The sequence below is a fragment of the Thamnophis elegans genome, chromosome 2 (genome assembly GCF_009769535.1).
Source record: "Thamnophis elegans isolate rThaEle1 chromosome 2, rThaEle1.pri, whole genome shotgun sequence".
Taxonomy (NCBI): Eukaryota; Metazoa; Chordata; class Lepidosauria; order Squamata; family Colubridae; genus Thamnophis; species Thamnophis elegans.
Genome location: NC_045542.1, coordinates 91,889,672 through 91,905,874, shown reverse-complemented (window position 1 = coordinate 91,905,874; position 16,203 = coordinate 91,889,672). Strand labels below are relative to the sequence as shown.

General features: G+C 43.1%; 1 protein-coding gene across 1 annotated transcript in view; it reads left to right on the top strand.

The window, feature by feature from the left end:
- Window positions 1-972: 972 nt before the first annotated feature.
- The window catches only part of CCDC69 (coiled-coil domain containing 69), a 35,825-nt gene continuing 20,594 nt past the window's right edge, over window positions 973-16,203 (top strand). The window contains exon 1 of the mRNA XM_032209087.1: window positions 973-1,219. Within this exon, the coding sequence (XP_032064978.1) occupies window positions 1,172-1,219 (48 nt within the window). The 5' untranslated portion in view covers window positions 973-1,171. The remainder of the gene's footprint in view (window positions 1,220-16,203) is intronic.

The following is a 16,203-nucleotide window of genomic DNA, read 5'->3' as shown; positions in this document are numbered from 1 at the left end:
GAAAAATGTAAAAATAAAGCGAAAACCTTACCCTAACCCCCCCAAACCTAACCCTAACCCTAACCCTAACCCTAACCCTTAACCTAAGCCTAAATCTAACCCTAAACCTAACCCTTAACCTAACGCTAAACCTAACGCTAACCTTTAACGTAACGCTAAATGTAACCCTAACGCTCTAAACCTAACCCTAACCCTTAACCTAACCCTAACCCTAACCATTACCTTTATGTGAATCGGCTTGCTTTAATTTTATTTTTATTTCAATTTTTAATTTTTTTCGTCGCGCTGTGATGACGTCAAATGCACGCTTTCGTCGATCGCGCTTTTGTGGACCGCGGTTTTGACGGGTCACGGTATAGATCTATTTCAAGCTATTTAGCTCTCATCAGCTAGCCATACCCTTACTGGGAATCGAACCTGGGCTGTATTACATAGTGGCTAATATAACTGCCTGATATGTAATACAGCCCAGGTTCGATTCCCAGCAAGGGTATGGCTAGCTGATGAGAGCTAAATAGCTTGAAATAGATCTATACTAGTCTCCCTTTATTTATTTATCAGCACAAATGCAACACAGACACACACAGACACACACACATCATGATATCATTAAGACAAAATTAAAGTCTCTTTCACATTGAACTTAATGATAAGGAACTGCAGTGACAAATCCATGGGTTTTCTTGGCAACAATAGGAAGCCGATTTGCTGGTTTTGGTTTTTCTGGGTTCCTTTTTCAACTGTCCAGTTTAAATCCCCAGGGATTTCCAAATGATCTCCCATCCAAGCGCTAATTAAGGTCTGGGGGGGGGGAGGAATCAGCCGAGGTGGACTAGTTGCTAGTCTCAGACCAGGAAAGGTTACCATCTGGACAGCGGGACCTGACCGCGGTATCTGTTTTTGTGCGAAAACGAAAGCACGGCAGACTTTTTCGACAGGGGCTTTTCTTCTGATACTTACGGCGCTCGGCTGCCTAAGCATGAAGTTGAAACGGGCTGTTTTCAGGTTCCGTTTCAGGGTCTTAGAGGAGGCAGCGAGCGAGATGGAGACCTCGCCTGCCGCCGCTGGCGGCGGCAGCTGGGACGGCGAGGATTGCCGCTGCCGCCGGTGCCCTTGGTCTTAACCCCTTGACCCCCGCAGGACTCCTTCCCAGCCACACAAGCAAAGAGGAATGGGCTGCAGGGAGAGTAAACCGGGCTGCTGTGGAGCCCGAAGGAAGGTAAAAAAAAAAAAGCGCGCGGGGCAGGGGCGGGAAAAGTTACTCGGGGCTGCCGGGGTGGCATTTCGGGGTGGGCTGGCACCCTGGTTTCTCTTGACAGCCATGGTATCGGTCCCGAAGATGAATTGGGGCGTGTGGAGTCTTCCCCCCCCCCCGATTTCTTACAAACTCATTCATGTGTACACACACGTACACACATACACACACTTTGTAGTGCCACGAACTTCAATCTGTTCGCGAATCGGAGGCGGGCGAGGCGTCCGGGAAGGGGAAAGGAAGGAGCTCTTTAGCAACAAAGCCCAGAAGTTTGCGACCGCAGCAGCGACAAGTGGGTGCGTGTGAACAAATTCAGCGGCTATTCAAGCTTTCTCTTCTTCTTCTCCGCCTCCGCCCCGAAACCAGGCAGATTATCCGAACGATGGCTGGAGTCGAACGGACCTTTCGCCCCTAGCAAACAAAGGGAGCCCTCCTTTCCAGCTACAATGCGAGAGGGGGGGGAGGAGGAGGGGGAGGCTGCAACAGCCGACGGCCAAGTCAACTTTTAGAAGAGATACATTACAGTCCAAGGGATGTTTGCTTCTCGCTTGTAAGGCTCGCGATGGGGTCTAGGGTGAAGTTCCCGTTACCCCCCCCCCCAAGGAAATCTGTGTGTCTCTACCTGATCGCGCATAGAGGTCCGTTGCTCGTGATCGCACATCCTGCCCCAGATTAACTTCTCACTAAATCGCCTTTAATTCAGTAAACGGTAGGTTTTTTAAAAAAAAATCGGTTTAGAAACATCTTGGCTAATATTTATAGGCTGCATTCACACCAAGAGGGTCTTCTATAAACCAGGATTTACAAATCACAATAGCTGACTTCATACTAAGCTAGAACCAGCAAACTTCGCAATAGAATAGAATAGAATAGAATAGAATAGAATTCTTTATTGGCAACAAGTGTGATTGGACACACAAGGAATTTGTCTTTGGTGCATATGCTCTCAGTGTACATAAAATAAAAGATACATTTGTCAAGACTCATAAGTACAACACTTAATGATAGTCATAGGGTACAAATAAGCAATCAAATCATATTAGGAAACAATCAATATAAATCGTAAGGATACAAGGAGCAAAGTTACAGTCATAAGTGGGAGGAGATGGGTGATAGGAACAATGAGAAGACTAATAGTAATGCAGCCTTAGTGAATAGTTTGACAGTGGTGGGGGAATTATTTGTTTAGCAGAGTGATGGCATTCAGGGAAAAAACCTATTCTTGTCTCTAGTTGTTCGGGTGTGCAGTGCTCTATAGTCGTTTTAAGGTTAGGAGTTGAAACAATTTATATCCAGGATGTGAGGGGTCTGTAGATATTTTCACAGCCCCCTTTTTGACTTGTGCAGTATACAGGTCCCCAATGGAAGGCAGGTTGTTAGTAATTGTTTTTTCTGCAATGTATGTTTCCTTGGTGTCGTCTTTGCCATTGTGTTGAGTAAACCAGGATTTTAACACAATGTGGATGTTTATGCCACACTGAGAAACTTATCCGAGGTTTTCCAAATGGACTGTTAACATAATGCGGGCACTTATTTTGAATTCAGTATCCAGAGGCAAGGCCTAATTTACACTTGCTGGATGTCTAGGAAAAGAAGCAACATCAGTATGCAATTTTCAACTGGAAAAATAAAAATAAAATCTATCTCAAATTGTAGAACAGGCAGTGAAGATTCCACTAACCTTCTCCTTTGTTTTAAACAAGAAAGTTTCTACCAGGCTATTATCTTGTATTTAAAACGATGCTTCCAACCACATTTTCAGGCAAATAGCAGTGCCTGTAATTCCATCATGCTTATTTTGGGGTCAGGATGTATTTGTTTAGTTTAAAGATATGAGCAAGGGCAGCTTGATGGAATGGCAAGGTACTAACTTTTTATAGAAGTCGTTATCTTGAATTAAAGTCTTACTAGGCAACAGGGCTATGTTGTATAAAATCTATATAAAAAGTTTTGAGTAAAGTTAGATTTAAAAAGTTTGTGCAGCTTTTTCTTTTTTAACCAAATTCTTTAGCAAAATACAGCATTTATGGGACATATTACAGGGCTAGTTATAATGAACTATATGAGAATGATGCATTTTGAACACTGAATGATAAATAGATACTAAACTCAAGTGAGAACCATTTGTGTAGTGGTTAAAGCTTCAGGCTAGAAACTGGGAGATAGTGAGTTCTAGTTCCACCTAAGCCACAAAACCAAATTGATGACTTTGCTAGTTCACTCTCTCTCAGACCTAGGAAGGAGGCAATGGCAAACCACTTCTGAAAACTTTGTAGGACTTGTCCAGGGAGTCTCTAAAAATCAGCCATAATTAAATGGGAGAAAAAATTGATACACTATCTAATCTTCTGATTCTAAACAGCATGATTCTCGTGAAATAAAAATGCATATAATGATGAAATCCATCTATAAAACCAATAAATAGCAAACAAAACATCCATCTTTCCTTTCCAGCAACTCCTTCACCACTGGACTGATTCTTCACTACAGGTAGTCCTCGACTTACAACAGTTCATTTAGTGACTGTTTGAAGTTACAATGCCACTGAAAAGAGTGACCTGTGACTGTTTTTCATGCTTATGATCATTATAGCATCCCCATGGTCATGTGATCAAAATTCAGATGCTTGGCAACTGACTCATATTTATGACGGTTGCAATGCCCCGAGATCATGTGATCCTCTTTTGCGACCTTCTGACAAGCAAAGTCAATGGGGAAGCCAGATTCTCTTAACAACCATGTTACTAACTTAACAACTGCAGTGATTCACTTAACAACTAGGGTAAGAAAAGTCATAAAATGACTTTAGGTGAGCAAAACTCACTTAACAACAGAAATGTTTGGCTCAGTTGCAGTCATAAGTCGAGGACTAACTTTACTTCTTTCAAATGGGCCGTTGCTTCTGACTCACTTGCTACTCTTAAGTATAACTGTGTGCAGAAATAATGAGAGGAGAAAGAGAGAAGGAGGGAGGGAAGGAGATGGGTTAAGTCAGGAGTGTCAAACTGGCGGCCCGCCGATCGGATGCATCTCGCGCAGGCCATGCCCATTCCAGCTTTGTGAATGGGGAAAATGCTGCAAAATGTCACGTAATGGCAACGTGCCATGGCGAGTTTGACACCAGTGGGTTAAGTCACCAGGCTAGAATTCCAGGGATCGTGAGTTCTAGTCTGACCTTAGGCATAAAGCCAAGTGGGTAACCATGGGCCAGTCACTCTCTCTCTGCTCTAGGAGAATAACAGTGGCAAATCACACCTGAAATCTTGCCAAGAAAACTGCAGGAACTATTCCAGACAGTTGCCAGGAGTCAACACTGACTCAAAGGCATAATAAAACAAACAAACAAAAACTCTGGTGAGTCTTTTTGTTCTGTACCTAACTTGCACAGTGAAGATGAAAGAGTTTTGCAAGATGCAACTCTCTGTTTCTAAAAAGAAGTGCCACATTCCCGATCATCAAACCACACACACAAATCCACCATAATTACTGATAGACGAAACTAATGCTTTGCCCATGAGCAGAAACACGATTGATCAATTATTGGTTGATTCATACGGTGAACACATAATCCCTACTTGAGGCCGTGTTTCACCTGACTGAACTTTGGGCCCCGTGAAAACGATGGTGCAAACCTTTGCAAAAAGTCATTGCAGCCATCAATATTCAAAATAAACACATCCTGCTCAGAAACGCCTATGTTTGCCTTTACCTACTTTGCCCATTTCTCACATTAAGAAGAAATCCCAAAAGACAGGCCTGTTGTTCTCTGTGTTTGGAATCCATGCTTTGAGTTACTAAGGAACGTCTTGTTTTTTCCCGTCTTTTCTTTGGCAATGTGCACCTGTAAAAAAAATCTGCTTCTCAATAAATATGCTTAACTCAGTTGCATAATACATTAATCTCCTACATGCAGTGAAAACAGTTCTGTGCCAGCCCGGAAGAACTCTGAGAGAAACTTACATCCAGATTACTCTATGTCCGTGGTGATGAATCTATGGCACGTGTGCCAGAGGTGGCACGCAGAGCCCTCACTATGGGCACGTGCACCCTCAACAGCTGCTCTTCTGGTTTCTAGCAGGCAGATGCGCACCAGCCATCTGGTCTTCATGGGTGCCGGAAAACAGCCAGGAAACAGCCCAAAAAGCAGCCTGAAAATGGCCTGAAAAACAGCCCAAAACCATGGCTGTTTTCCAACCGTTTTTCACCCAAAAAAGGGCCTGAAAACGGCCCAAAATACAGGCATGTCCGCACCACTGGTCTTTGGGTTTCCGGCATTCCAGCACACATGTGCAAGCACCACATACACACATATGCATTTGTGTTCCGGTTAGGGCATTTGGTGCTGAAAATATAAGCATCACTGCTCTGTTTTAAAACCATCATGTGAAAGGCAGAGGTCCAGAATAGGAGGATTCCTTTGAAAGAACAGGAACTGGAAAATACCATGAACCTAGGTTATTGTTATTAATGGACTCAACTTACTTTTATGTATGACAAATCAAGTGAGGATTTCTCACAAATCCCTTACAAAATACGCCATACCTTATCAAGTGTGTCCTTTGCCCACAAATTATTAAGATTGGAAACAAAACGTATTTTATTTTTTGTGCTGGTGAAAGGGAAAAACAGTGGTAAATACATAATTGTTTTGGGGCCTGCTCCTGATTTTGTCAATTAATCATCAATACCATTGCAAAGCCAAAGGTATCCTGCAGCCCATTTGGCTGACGCCTAAAAAATAATTGATATGTACCTTATTCCGATTATATTCCAAAGGAAATAAATAACTTTGCAGTCTGCACAGATGCAGGTCTACTTCTCAGCCCCCCTCCCCCTCCCTTTTTAATTTCCCCCCACGTTTTCTAGGGCATCAGAAATGCACAGAGGTTTGCATCTGGAAGAGAAGAGGTTTCTAGCGAACTGGTTGCAACTACATATATGAGTCCAGAATCAGGGACAGCATTAGGACATGCTGCTTTGACTCTGTTCTGAAGTGAAGTAAACTAGAAGATAAACCTCTACAACAACGTTTCCAAGCTGGGACCACATTGGAAAGGGTGAATGCAATCCCAACAGTTACCATTGAGTACCATTTAAGATTAATGGTGCCACATTCTATAGCTTTTATTATTCAACTGTTTAATTTTAATGTATTTTGGATGAAGAACAGAGAGGAAATCAATTATTCAAAAGTTTATGTGAAGAGATTCACACAAATGTATCTTTTCCACGCTGAGTACATTTAGTGATAGCTATTTTATTTTCCATCATGCATTGTCTATTTCTATGATGGCAAACCTATGGCATGTGGGCCACAGGTAGCACACAGAGCCATATCTGCCGGCACATGAGCCGTCGGCTTCAGTGCACAGGCACATACTGGCCAGCTGATTTTCAGCCTTCATTTTTGCCCTCCCTAGGCCCTGGAGGCTTTCCTTGCCTGGGGAGGGCAAAAATAGCCTCCCCTGCCTGGTATAGCAGGAAACACCAAGCTCAGCTTGGAGGTGAACATTGTGGGGTGCGTGGGGGATGAAGCATGGAGGGGGGTTGTGCAAGCATGCGCATGTGGGGGTGCGGTTTGCATTATGGGTTCCGTGCGCGCACTCACATTCTTGGCACCGAACAACAAAAAGTTTAGCCATCACTGGTCTATTTTGTCCTTGTATAGCTGATCTTTACTATCAGAGATTTTTTAAAATTGTTATCTTCTTTTTTTAAAAAAAGGCTCAGGCGAGATTCAATGGAATTAACCATTTGTCCCCTTGCAACCAATTGCATCCATAAAAACTCGCAATGTCAAAAGAATAGCATGCACCCACTATATCGCTGCACAAATAGCACAATGATGCAATGGCATCCTGAGGTCTGATAGAAGTCCATTAAATCATGTCCTTTGCATGATGATGTCACAATGTACTCTGCCTCTCTCCACAATTGTCCAGTCAAGAAGGCTAGTTCAAGTGGCAAGCAGGGCAGAGTTTTCCACCTCACATAATGGCGCAACTAAATAAGCCGTAACTCTGGATTCCTTTGTTTTATACAACATCTTGAGCCATAATTTCTTTATTTGGGCTTAGTGCATTGTATGAATCTACTAAACCCTGATCTCTGAGTTAAATCAACTGTGTCAAATTGGCACCTTTAATCTGTGTGTTCTGCTTCCAAAGTGTTTAGTGATGGCAGGTGAGCTGGTAATTATGAGAGTGTTCAAAACTGTATAGTGTCAACCTACACAACTGTAGTTTACACAGCAAACCGAAATGAACCAAATCCATAAACATGTGCAAGAAACTTTTGAGATTAGGGCCAGCTGGTAGTATCCAATATAGAATGTTGTTTCTTTGGTTTGCTTTGTGTTGTGCAATTCCAACTATTGTAGTTGGTAAACCATGATTTATAGGTTAACATTATGACCAGACCATACTACTAAAATAGAGAAGGTTTGATTGTGTGAGCTAACTAGATAGGAACCAGCTGTTTGGGTAGGGCTGTCATAATATTCCATGTAGCAGCTTCTTTGCCATTTCAAGGGTGTGGGCTTTGTCATCTATTTTTGTTTCTTAGAGGAGAAGAAGATAAGGAAATGATTGTGTTGGTGCCACAGCCAGAAGCCCACAGGGATTTGTAGCAAGAGGAATGCTGGCTGAGCTGCCCAGAGGATTGTAGTGTTACTTTATATCAGGGGTTGGAATTCAGCTGCCTGGCACAGGGGGAGACAACGTGTGTTTATAGTCTGATCCCTGGTGGGGAGAAAGGCTGAGAGATGGCTGGCCTCATTCCAGAACCAGATTAGATATCCTGCACTACTGGGGAACAATCCTGTAACAAGCTAGAGTTTTATGAAACGTAAGCAGGCAAAGTCTGAACAAAAGGGCAGAAATGAAAAGGCACAGACAGGACAAAATGTGTGGGAACAAAAAATTTCTGAAGGAATTTTTCTTGCATTCTTGTGACTCCAGTTAATGAAGTTTCTTTACTGTATCTGAGATGATTTACTGGATCTTTAGACTTAGAATAGCCTCAGTTTTTAGCTTGCTTCCAGATGTCTTGGACTACAAACCCTATAATCTATACCAAGCATACATGAATTGCTGGACAAGCGTTGAAGTTAGAGTCTAGCACAGTTGGGGGATACCCAAATAGGAAATGTTAATCTATGGTCCCCTATCAACTACAGAGGGAGAGGTTCTTTTCTCAGAGATGTGTTTATTTGGATTCTTGTTTGTTTGTTTGTTTAATTTCTAGGTTGTCCATCTCAAAGCAATTGGTTTTTGGGTGGGGTATCAACCGAGACCCAGGGGCAGAGTGGCTGGATGGGCCCTTTCATCAGGGACTCTATGGTAAATGCACTGCTGCACTCATGTCAGAAAAACCAAGATGCTTCTGGGTTGTAAGGATTAGCCGGAGACATCACTGTTGCCCAGTTGGGGGGCACATGCCCCCAGCAGGAGCTGGTACAAAGGTCAGGAACTCAACCTGTCCCACAACAGCTGTCGGGTCTCGAACAAAGGCTTGCTATTCTCCAATCCAGGATCCCAACCACTCGAGCAACCGTGCTCCTTTCAGAGACACTGCCCACGGTCATGGTGTCAGACCCTTTAAGTTGGTGATTCGTATCAGGCTCTTTAAGTTGGCCTCCAGAGATTGTTGCTTCTGTCTCAGTCTCCCTGCTGCAAAGCAACCCATCTGGTTGAGCTCCAGGACTCGGTAGCTGAGTTGGCAGCAAGTCTTTAATCTGACTTCTCTGGACGTGAAGCAATAGGCATCTCAGGAGTTCATGAGCCACCAGGTCTGATCCAGATAATTGAGGGCCCAATGCATTCCATCACTTCTTTGTCATAGTCACATCACTTTCTGATTAGCCTTAGAGCCGTGATGGTGAACCTAGGTGGCACGCAGAGCCATTTGTTAGGGCATGCGAGGCGTTGCCCTGTCAGCTCCAGCACACATGTGCGTGCTGGCCAGCTGACTTCAGCCTTCAGCTTCCCTGAAGCCTCCGGAGGGTGAAAAAACAATCCAACGTGCAACCCTGAAATTCGGGAATGAACTTCTGGTTTGTGCATTAGGCTATTTTGCTCCCTCCGGAGGCTTCATGGAAGCCTCCTGAAGCCTCCAGAGGGTGAAAAACGGCCCTACAGGGAACCCGGAAGTCTGTTCCTGAACTTCTGGGTTGCCCGTAGGGCCATTTTTTGCCCTCTGGAGGCTTCAAGGTGGCCTCCTGAAACCTCCAGAGGGTCTCCAGGGGACGGGGCGGGGGAGACCATTTTCGCCCTCCCCAGCTCCTAGAGAGCCTCTGGAGCCTGGGAAGGGGAAAAACGGGTCCATCGTGCGCCAAAAGCAGGGGAAGGGCGGGGATCACATGCACATTCACAGGAGGGTCACGCCCATAGAATTATGGGTATGGGCACACCTGTGCATGACACACACCCCGCGCTCTCCCTGCTTTTTGCACACAATGGCAAAAAGTTTAGCCATCACTGCCTTAGAGTGTCCCTAGAGTTCTTAGAGTACTCTTAAAGCACCACAGGTGCTTGGATGACTGCTCCATTCAAGTGACTGATGGACCCAGATGAGTTCCAAAGGGAGCTTGGGGTACTTCTTGAAGGTTTGATGCATGTTGTGGCTGAAGTCTTAGTCACTGCATAGAATGAGGGGGTGAATTGGGTTTTGGATCAACTATGCTACCTTTCCTCTCCAGCATAGCCTAGGTGTCTCAGTTAACAAAGGCACTTGGGGAGATGAAGCAGAAGAGGTCACCTTAGTCCTTTGGAGCACTATCCCATGGGACATCAGGGGAACATCTATTCTTTTAATCTTCTGGAGGGCTGTGAAGACATGGCTTTTCATGCAAGCAATGGGCTAGGATGTTTGCTCTTGTGCCTGGGAGGAAAGGCATGTTTTTATTTATGTTTCATGAATTGTTGAGAGATGCCTAGAGAGTTTGTATGAATGAGTGACCAAATAAGTCCAATAATAAATAAGTAACCTAAAAATGAAAAAAAGAGATTTTGTTCCTCTTAACATAGTTGCAAAATTGTCTCCCACCTCATTTTGTAAATAATAGGACAGACCTGCATTTAACCCACACAGCTGTGCTGCTATTTTTAACAATACAATAAGAAATGAAAGATAGTTTACCATTTGTGATAGTACATTAAATACTAAGCTATCATAGCAATATAAATTGATACATTTGAATTGTAGTGGCCAGGGAAGCTAACAGCATGAAATTTGACATGGGTCTGAGATCTTACTAGGTGGTTAAGCATCTGCATCTCTTGAACACATACCTGTAAAACTCAAAAAATTAGAATATCATGTAAAAGTTCATTTATTTCAGTAATGCAACTTAAAAAGTGAAACTAATATATGAGATAAGATTCATGTCATGCAAAGCAAGATAGTTCATGATGTGATTTGTCATAATTGTGATGATTTTGGCTTACAGCTCATGAAAACCCCAAATCCACAATCTCAATAAATTAGAATATTACATGCAATCAATAAAACAAGGATTGTACATAGAACAATATCGGACCTCTAAAAAGTATAAGCATGCAGATGTACTCAGTACTTGGTTTGGGCCCCTTTTGTAGCAATTACTGCCTCAATGGGGCATGGCATGGAAGCTATCAGCCTGTGGTACTGCTGAGGTGTTATGGAAGACCAGGATGCTTCAAACCGGCCTTCAGCTCTTCTGCATTGTTTGCTCTCATGTCTCTCATCTTTCTCTTGGCAATGCCCCATAGATTCTCTACGGGGTTCAGGTCAGGCGGGTTTGCTGGCCAATCAAGAACAGTAATCCCATGATCATTGAACCAGGTTTTGGTGCCTTTGGCAGTATGGGCAGGTGCCAAGTCCTGCTGGAAAATGAAGTCAGCATCCCCATAAAGCTCGTTTGCAGAAGGAAACATGAAGTGCTCCAAAATCTCCTGGTAGATGGCTGTGTTGACCCTGGACTTAATGAAGCACAGTGGACCAACACCAGCAGATGACATGGCTCTCCAAATCAACACAGACTGTGGAAACGTCACACTGGACTTCAAGCATCTTGCAGTGTGTGTCTCTCCATTCTTTCTCCATACTCTGGGTCCTTGGTTTCCAAATGAGATGCAAAAGTTGCTCTCATCAGAAAAGAGGCCTTTGGACCACTGAGTAAGAGACCAGGTCTGTTTTTCTTTAGCCCAAGTAAGACCCTTCTGACATTGTTGTTCAGGAGCAGCTTGACAAGAGGAATACAACATTTGAAGCCCATGTCTAGGATCCATCTATCTGTGTGTGGTGTCTCTTGATGTACTGACTCCAGTCTCAGTCAACTCCTTGTGAAAGTCCCCAACACTTTTGAATGGCCTTTTCCTGACAATCCTCTCCAGGCTGTGGTCATCCCTGCTGTTTGTGCACCTTTTTCTTCCACATGTTTCCCTTCCACATAACTTTCTATTAGTGTGCTTTGATACAGTACTTTAGGAACATACAACGTCTTTTGCAATTACCTTTTGAGGCTTTCCCTCCTTATGGAGGGTGTCAATGATGGCTTTCCGCACAACTGTCAGGTCAGCAGTCTTTTCCATGATTGTGCTTCCTACTGAACCAGACTTAGAGACCATTTAAAGGCTCAGGAACCCTTTGCAGGTGTTATGGCTTAATTAGCTGATTAGAGTGGGACACTTTGAGCCTAGAATACTGCACCTTTCCACAATATTCTAATTTTCTGAGATTGTGGATTTGGGTTTTTAAGAGCTATAAGCCATAATCATCACAATTATGACAAATCACAGCTTGAACTATCTTGCTTTGCATGTAATGAGTCTTATCTCATATATTAGTTTAACCTTTTAAGTTGCATTACTGAAATAAATGAACTTTTGCACAATATTCTAATCTTTTGAGTTTCACCTGTATTATTGTGTTTTTAAATATGCATTTAAATGTGTTTTGAATAACCAAATAAAATGAGATAATGACTTCCTATATTAGCCATCCCCTTAGTCTAGATTACAAGAAGTACTTGACTACACTTCAAATATGTCTCCAATCACGCTAATTGGAAATCACAACTTTTGTAGTTCTACAGCCTGGAATATATGGTATACAGATTGAATGCTATATACTTAACAAAAACCACCCACAGTCACAATAGAAATACATATTTTTTAGAGTATACATATTCTAATTCATCTGTGAATCAAGCTTGCTAGAACAATCTTAGTCAATGCATTTTAATTACAATGAAAGGCTATTGAATGATTGATTGTTCTCTACCATGGAACAATCCATTTTGTCCCCATGCAAGGACTTTTAATATCTGTTTGTTTGTTTGCATCCCACCTTTAGTATCTTTATAAATAACTAAAGATGGCGAACATAACTAATACTCCTTCCTCCTTCTCCTATTTTCCCCACAACAACAACCCGGCGAGGTGGGATGAAGTGAGAGAGAATGACTGGCACAAGGTCTCCCAGATGCCTAAAGCAGGACTAGAACTCACCATCTTCTGATTTCTAGTCTGGTGCCTTAACCTCTTGACCAACTGGCTTCAGAATATAATACGTTACGGCTCTCCCCAACTATGACAGCCACTATGCTTGTTTGGAATGATGGGAATTGCAGTCTGGCACATTTCTAATGCATAAAACCAGTAAAAGTTACGCTATGCCAAGAGATTTCTACACTGGAATTTTCCAGAGATGATACCTTATCATTTAAGTGGTCTCCACACTTAAAGACCAATTGGAACACAACTGCCTTTTCTCCCTCCCTCCCTCCCTCCCTCTCTCTCTCTCTCTCTCTCTCTCACCTCTCTCTCTCTCACACCTCTCTCTCTCTTGCAGTGGCTAAATAGAGAAGTTAACCATTCTTCCCAATCACTTTCTGCCTCTGATTGTCAGTATTACACCATCTCCTGCAGTCTGGAATGAGAGGAACCGGATCCTGTCTTTCCTCTATGTGACATTATTTCAGGATATGAAGAGTGCTATCATATCCCCTCCTTGTTTGTCATTTTTCACAAAGGAACCTATGCAGTTCTTCAGAGATTTATAGCACACCGAACATAATGGAATGAAGCCTATTCTGTTGTGGCTGAGTATTAGCTGATATGAATATAAGACCAAGTGGCCAAATATCTGTTTTATGGCTTTTAATCATCAAGGGCTATTCTACAGATTAGGAATTTTAGACCTAATTCAAGTACCGCTTAAAAATCGCATTTGTACAGCTGTAAACGTAACTGGTGAATGAAGTGAATGAAATAATTTGGTTTTCTCAACTTTAGCTGTCTCCTGACACGATTCCTGAAAGTCTTAGCCAGCCACTGGGGATGAGGGGTGGGGGCTGGAAATGATGTGAGTTATGGTTTCAGATATATCTGGAGGAAGGATGAGAGAAACTCGTGTTCAGAAATATGCAATGCACAATGTATAGAGACACCTAAGAGAGAGTTACATTGTAGGTGGTTCAGTGGCTAAGATACTGAGCTTGTTGATCAGAAAGGTTGGCAGTTTGGCGGTTAGAATCCCTAGTACAGGTCTCCTGTGTGCACAGGGGGTTGGACTAGAGGACCTCCAAGGTCTCTTCCAACTCTATTACTGTTTAGTTCTCTGCCGAGTGTAATCTCATTGGCGAACTCAGATGTTTAGGTTGGACCTACAGCTCCATCTTTTTCTAGTCTGTTAAATATTGTTGGGATGCTTAGGTCATTTCCTTTCATGCATTCCACCCATCTTTAAGTTGGAAGATTAGCACATAAAGCATGAAAAAAAAAATTCTGGCCCCTTAGTTGAATTTGATTGTGCTTTAGCCAGCCATAAGTGTAAGACAGGGTTGAGAAAACTGCGGCTCTGGAGCCGCATGTGGCTCTTTTATCCCTCTGCTGCGGCTCCCTGTTGTTCAAAATATGTGACACCTGCCAGAACGTGACTTATTGAGCTCTTTGACCCTGGAAGGCCAACCATGGATAAATCCAAGAAAAGAAAAGTTTCAGAAGAGAACAGAACGTTTAATTCAACTACATATGCTAGTTTTGTGGCTGCTCAGGAAATAGTCAGGCATGGGAAAGGGTTTCTGGCTCCCCGTGTTTTCTTTTCTGTGGGAAACAGGTCCAAATGGCTCTTTGGGTGTTTAAGATTGCTGACCCCTGGTCTAAGCAGTAGTACCATGATTGCAGAAGATTAAATAGGAAACTGTATTATGTAAAGCACAATCGGCCTAGCAAAATTATTTGACATCTATGCTGTATACAGGTAGTCCTTATGACCACAACTGAGCCCCAAATTTCTGTTGTTAAGTGAGATGTTTGTTAAGCGAGTTTTGTTCCATTTGCTCCATTTTACAACCTCTCTTGCCACAGTTGTTAAGTGAATCACTGCAGATGATAAATTAGTAACCCAGTTGTTAAGTGAATCTGGCTTCCCCCACTGACTTTGCTTGTCAGAAGGTCGCAAAAGGGGATCACATGACCCTGGGACACAGCAACCGTCATAAATATGAGCCAGTTGCTAAGCATCTGAACTTTGATCATGTGACCATGGGGATGCTGCAAAGGTCGTAACTGCGAAAAACAGTCATCAGTCACATTTTTCAGTGCCGTCGTAACTTTGAACGCTCACTAACCAAACCGTTGTACGTTGAGGACTACCTGTACTGTTATTTCATTGCCCCCTGATGTTACATTTTGATATCAGCAGACGCAATATAACAAATATAATGCAGGTAGTCCTTGACTTACAACCATTTGTTTTTGTGACCATTCAAAGTTACAATGGCACTGGGAAAAAAGTGATTTATAATAGTTTTTCACACTTACGACCACCAGTGGTGGGTTGCTGCGGGTACGGCCCGGTACGGCTGTATCGGTAGTGGCCAGGAGAAGCTGAGAGCATACCACTACGGTGGCTCATTTGGCCCACCCGCCGACCCGCCCTCTATTGCTGTTTTTATGGGAAATGGAAATGTGCGCCTGCGCGCACTGCATGCAGCGCCTGCGCGAGCCCCAACAAACAGCTGGTTATTGCAGCAGCAGTGGACTGCGCATGCGTGTGCATGTCTGGCGCATGCACGAACAGACCACGAGCAGCGTACCGGTAGCGACGGTAAGAGCAACCCACCACTGACAACCACTGCAGTATCCCCATGGTCACATGATCAAAATTCGGACACTTGGCAACTGGCATGTATTTATGATCATGTGATCACTTTTTGTGATCTTCCGACAAGCAATGTCAATGGGGAAGCCAAATCCACTTAACAACTGTGTTACTGAAACTTAACACCTGAATTGATTCATTTAACAGCGGTAGCAAGAAAGGTTATAAAATGGGGCAAAAATGCCTCTTAGCAATGGAAATTTTGGGGTCAATTGTTGTCCTGAGTCGAGAACTATCTGTAAAATAAGACTGTGTCTCAATTTGCCTTATATCCTCCTGACCGCACAGTGGTCCACAAAGAAAGAGGCTTTAGGAATTATCACTTTAAACATAAGACAATTTTGTCATGTACAGAATAATCAGTACCCAGCTTTGTCTGTGCCTCCCTCCCCCCTTATGTTTCAAGTTAAGTTTTTCCTAACTGGCAACTTCTTGAAAATGTTTTGTACTAATGTTTCTCCTTTCCTGGGCAACAAAGGTGGGTACTTTGAATGAGCCATGGTGGTGCAGTGGTTAGAGTGCAGTACTGCAGGCTACTTCTGCTGCCTGCCTGCAATTTGTCAGTTCAAATATCACCAGGCTCAAAGTTGACTCAGTGTTCCGTCCTTCCAAGGTGGGTAAAAATGAGGACCCAGATTGTTGGGAGAAATATACTGATTCTGTAAACAGCTTAGACAGGGCTGCAAAGTACTGCAAAGCGGTATAAAATACTGTAAAGCGGTGTATCTGTTGCTATTGCTACTTTGGTTGCAAAATGGATGTAGCCCCAAAATCAAAATCTTAAGTCTTTATTTACATCCTTA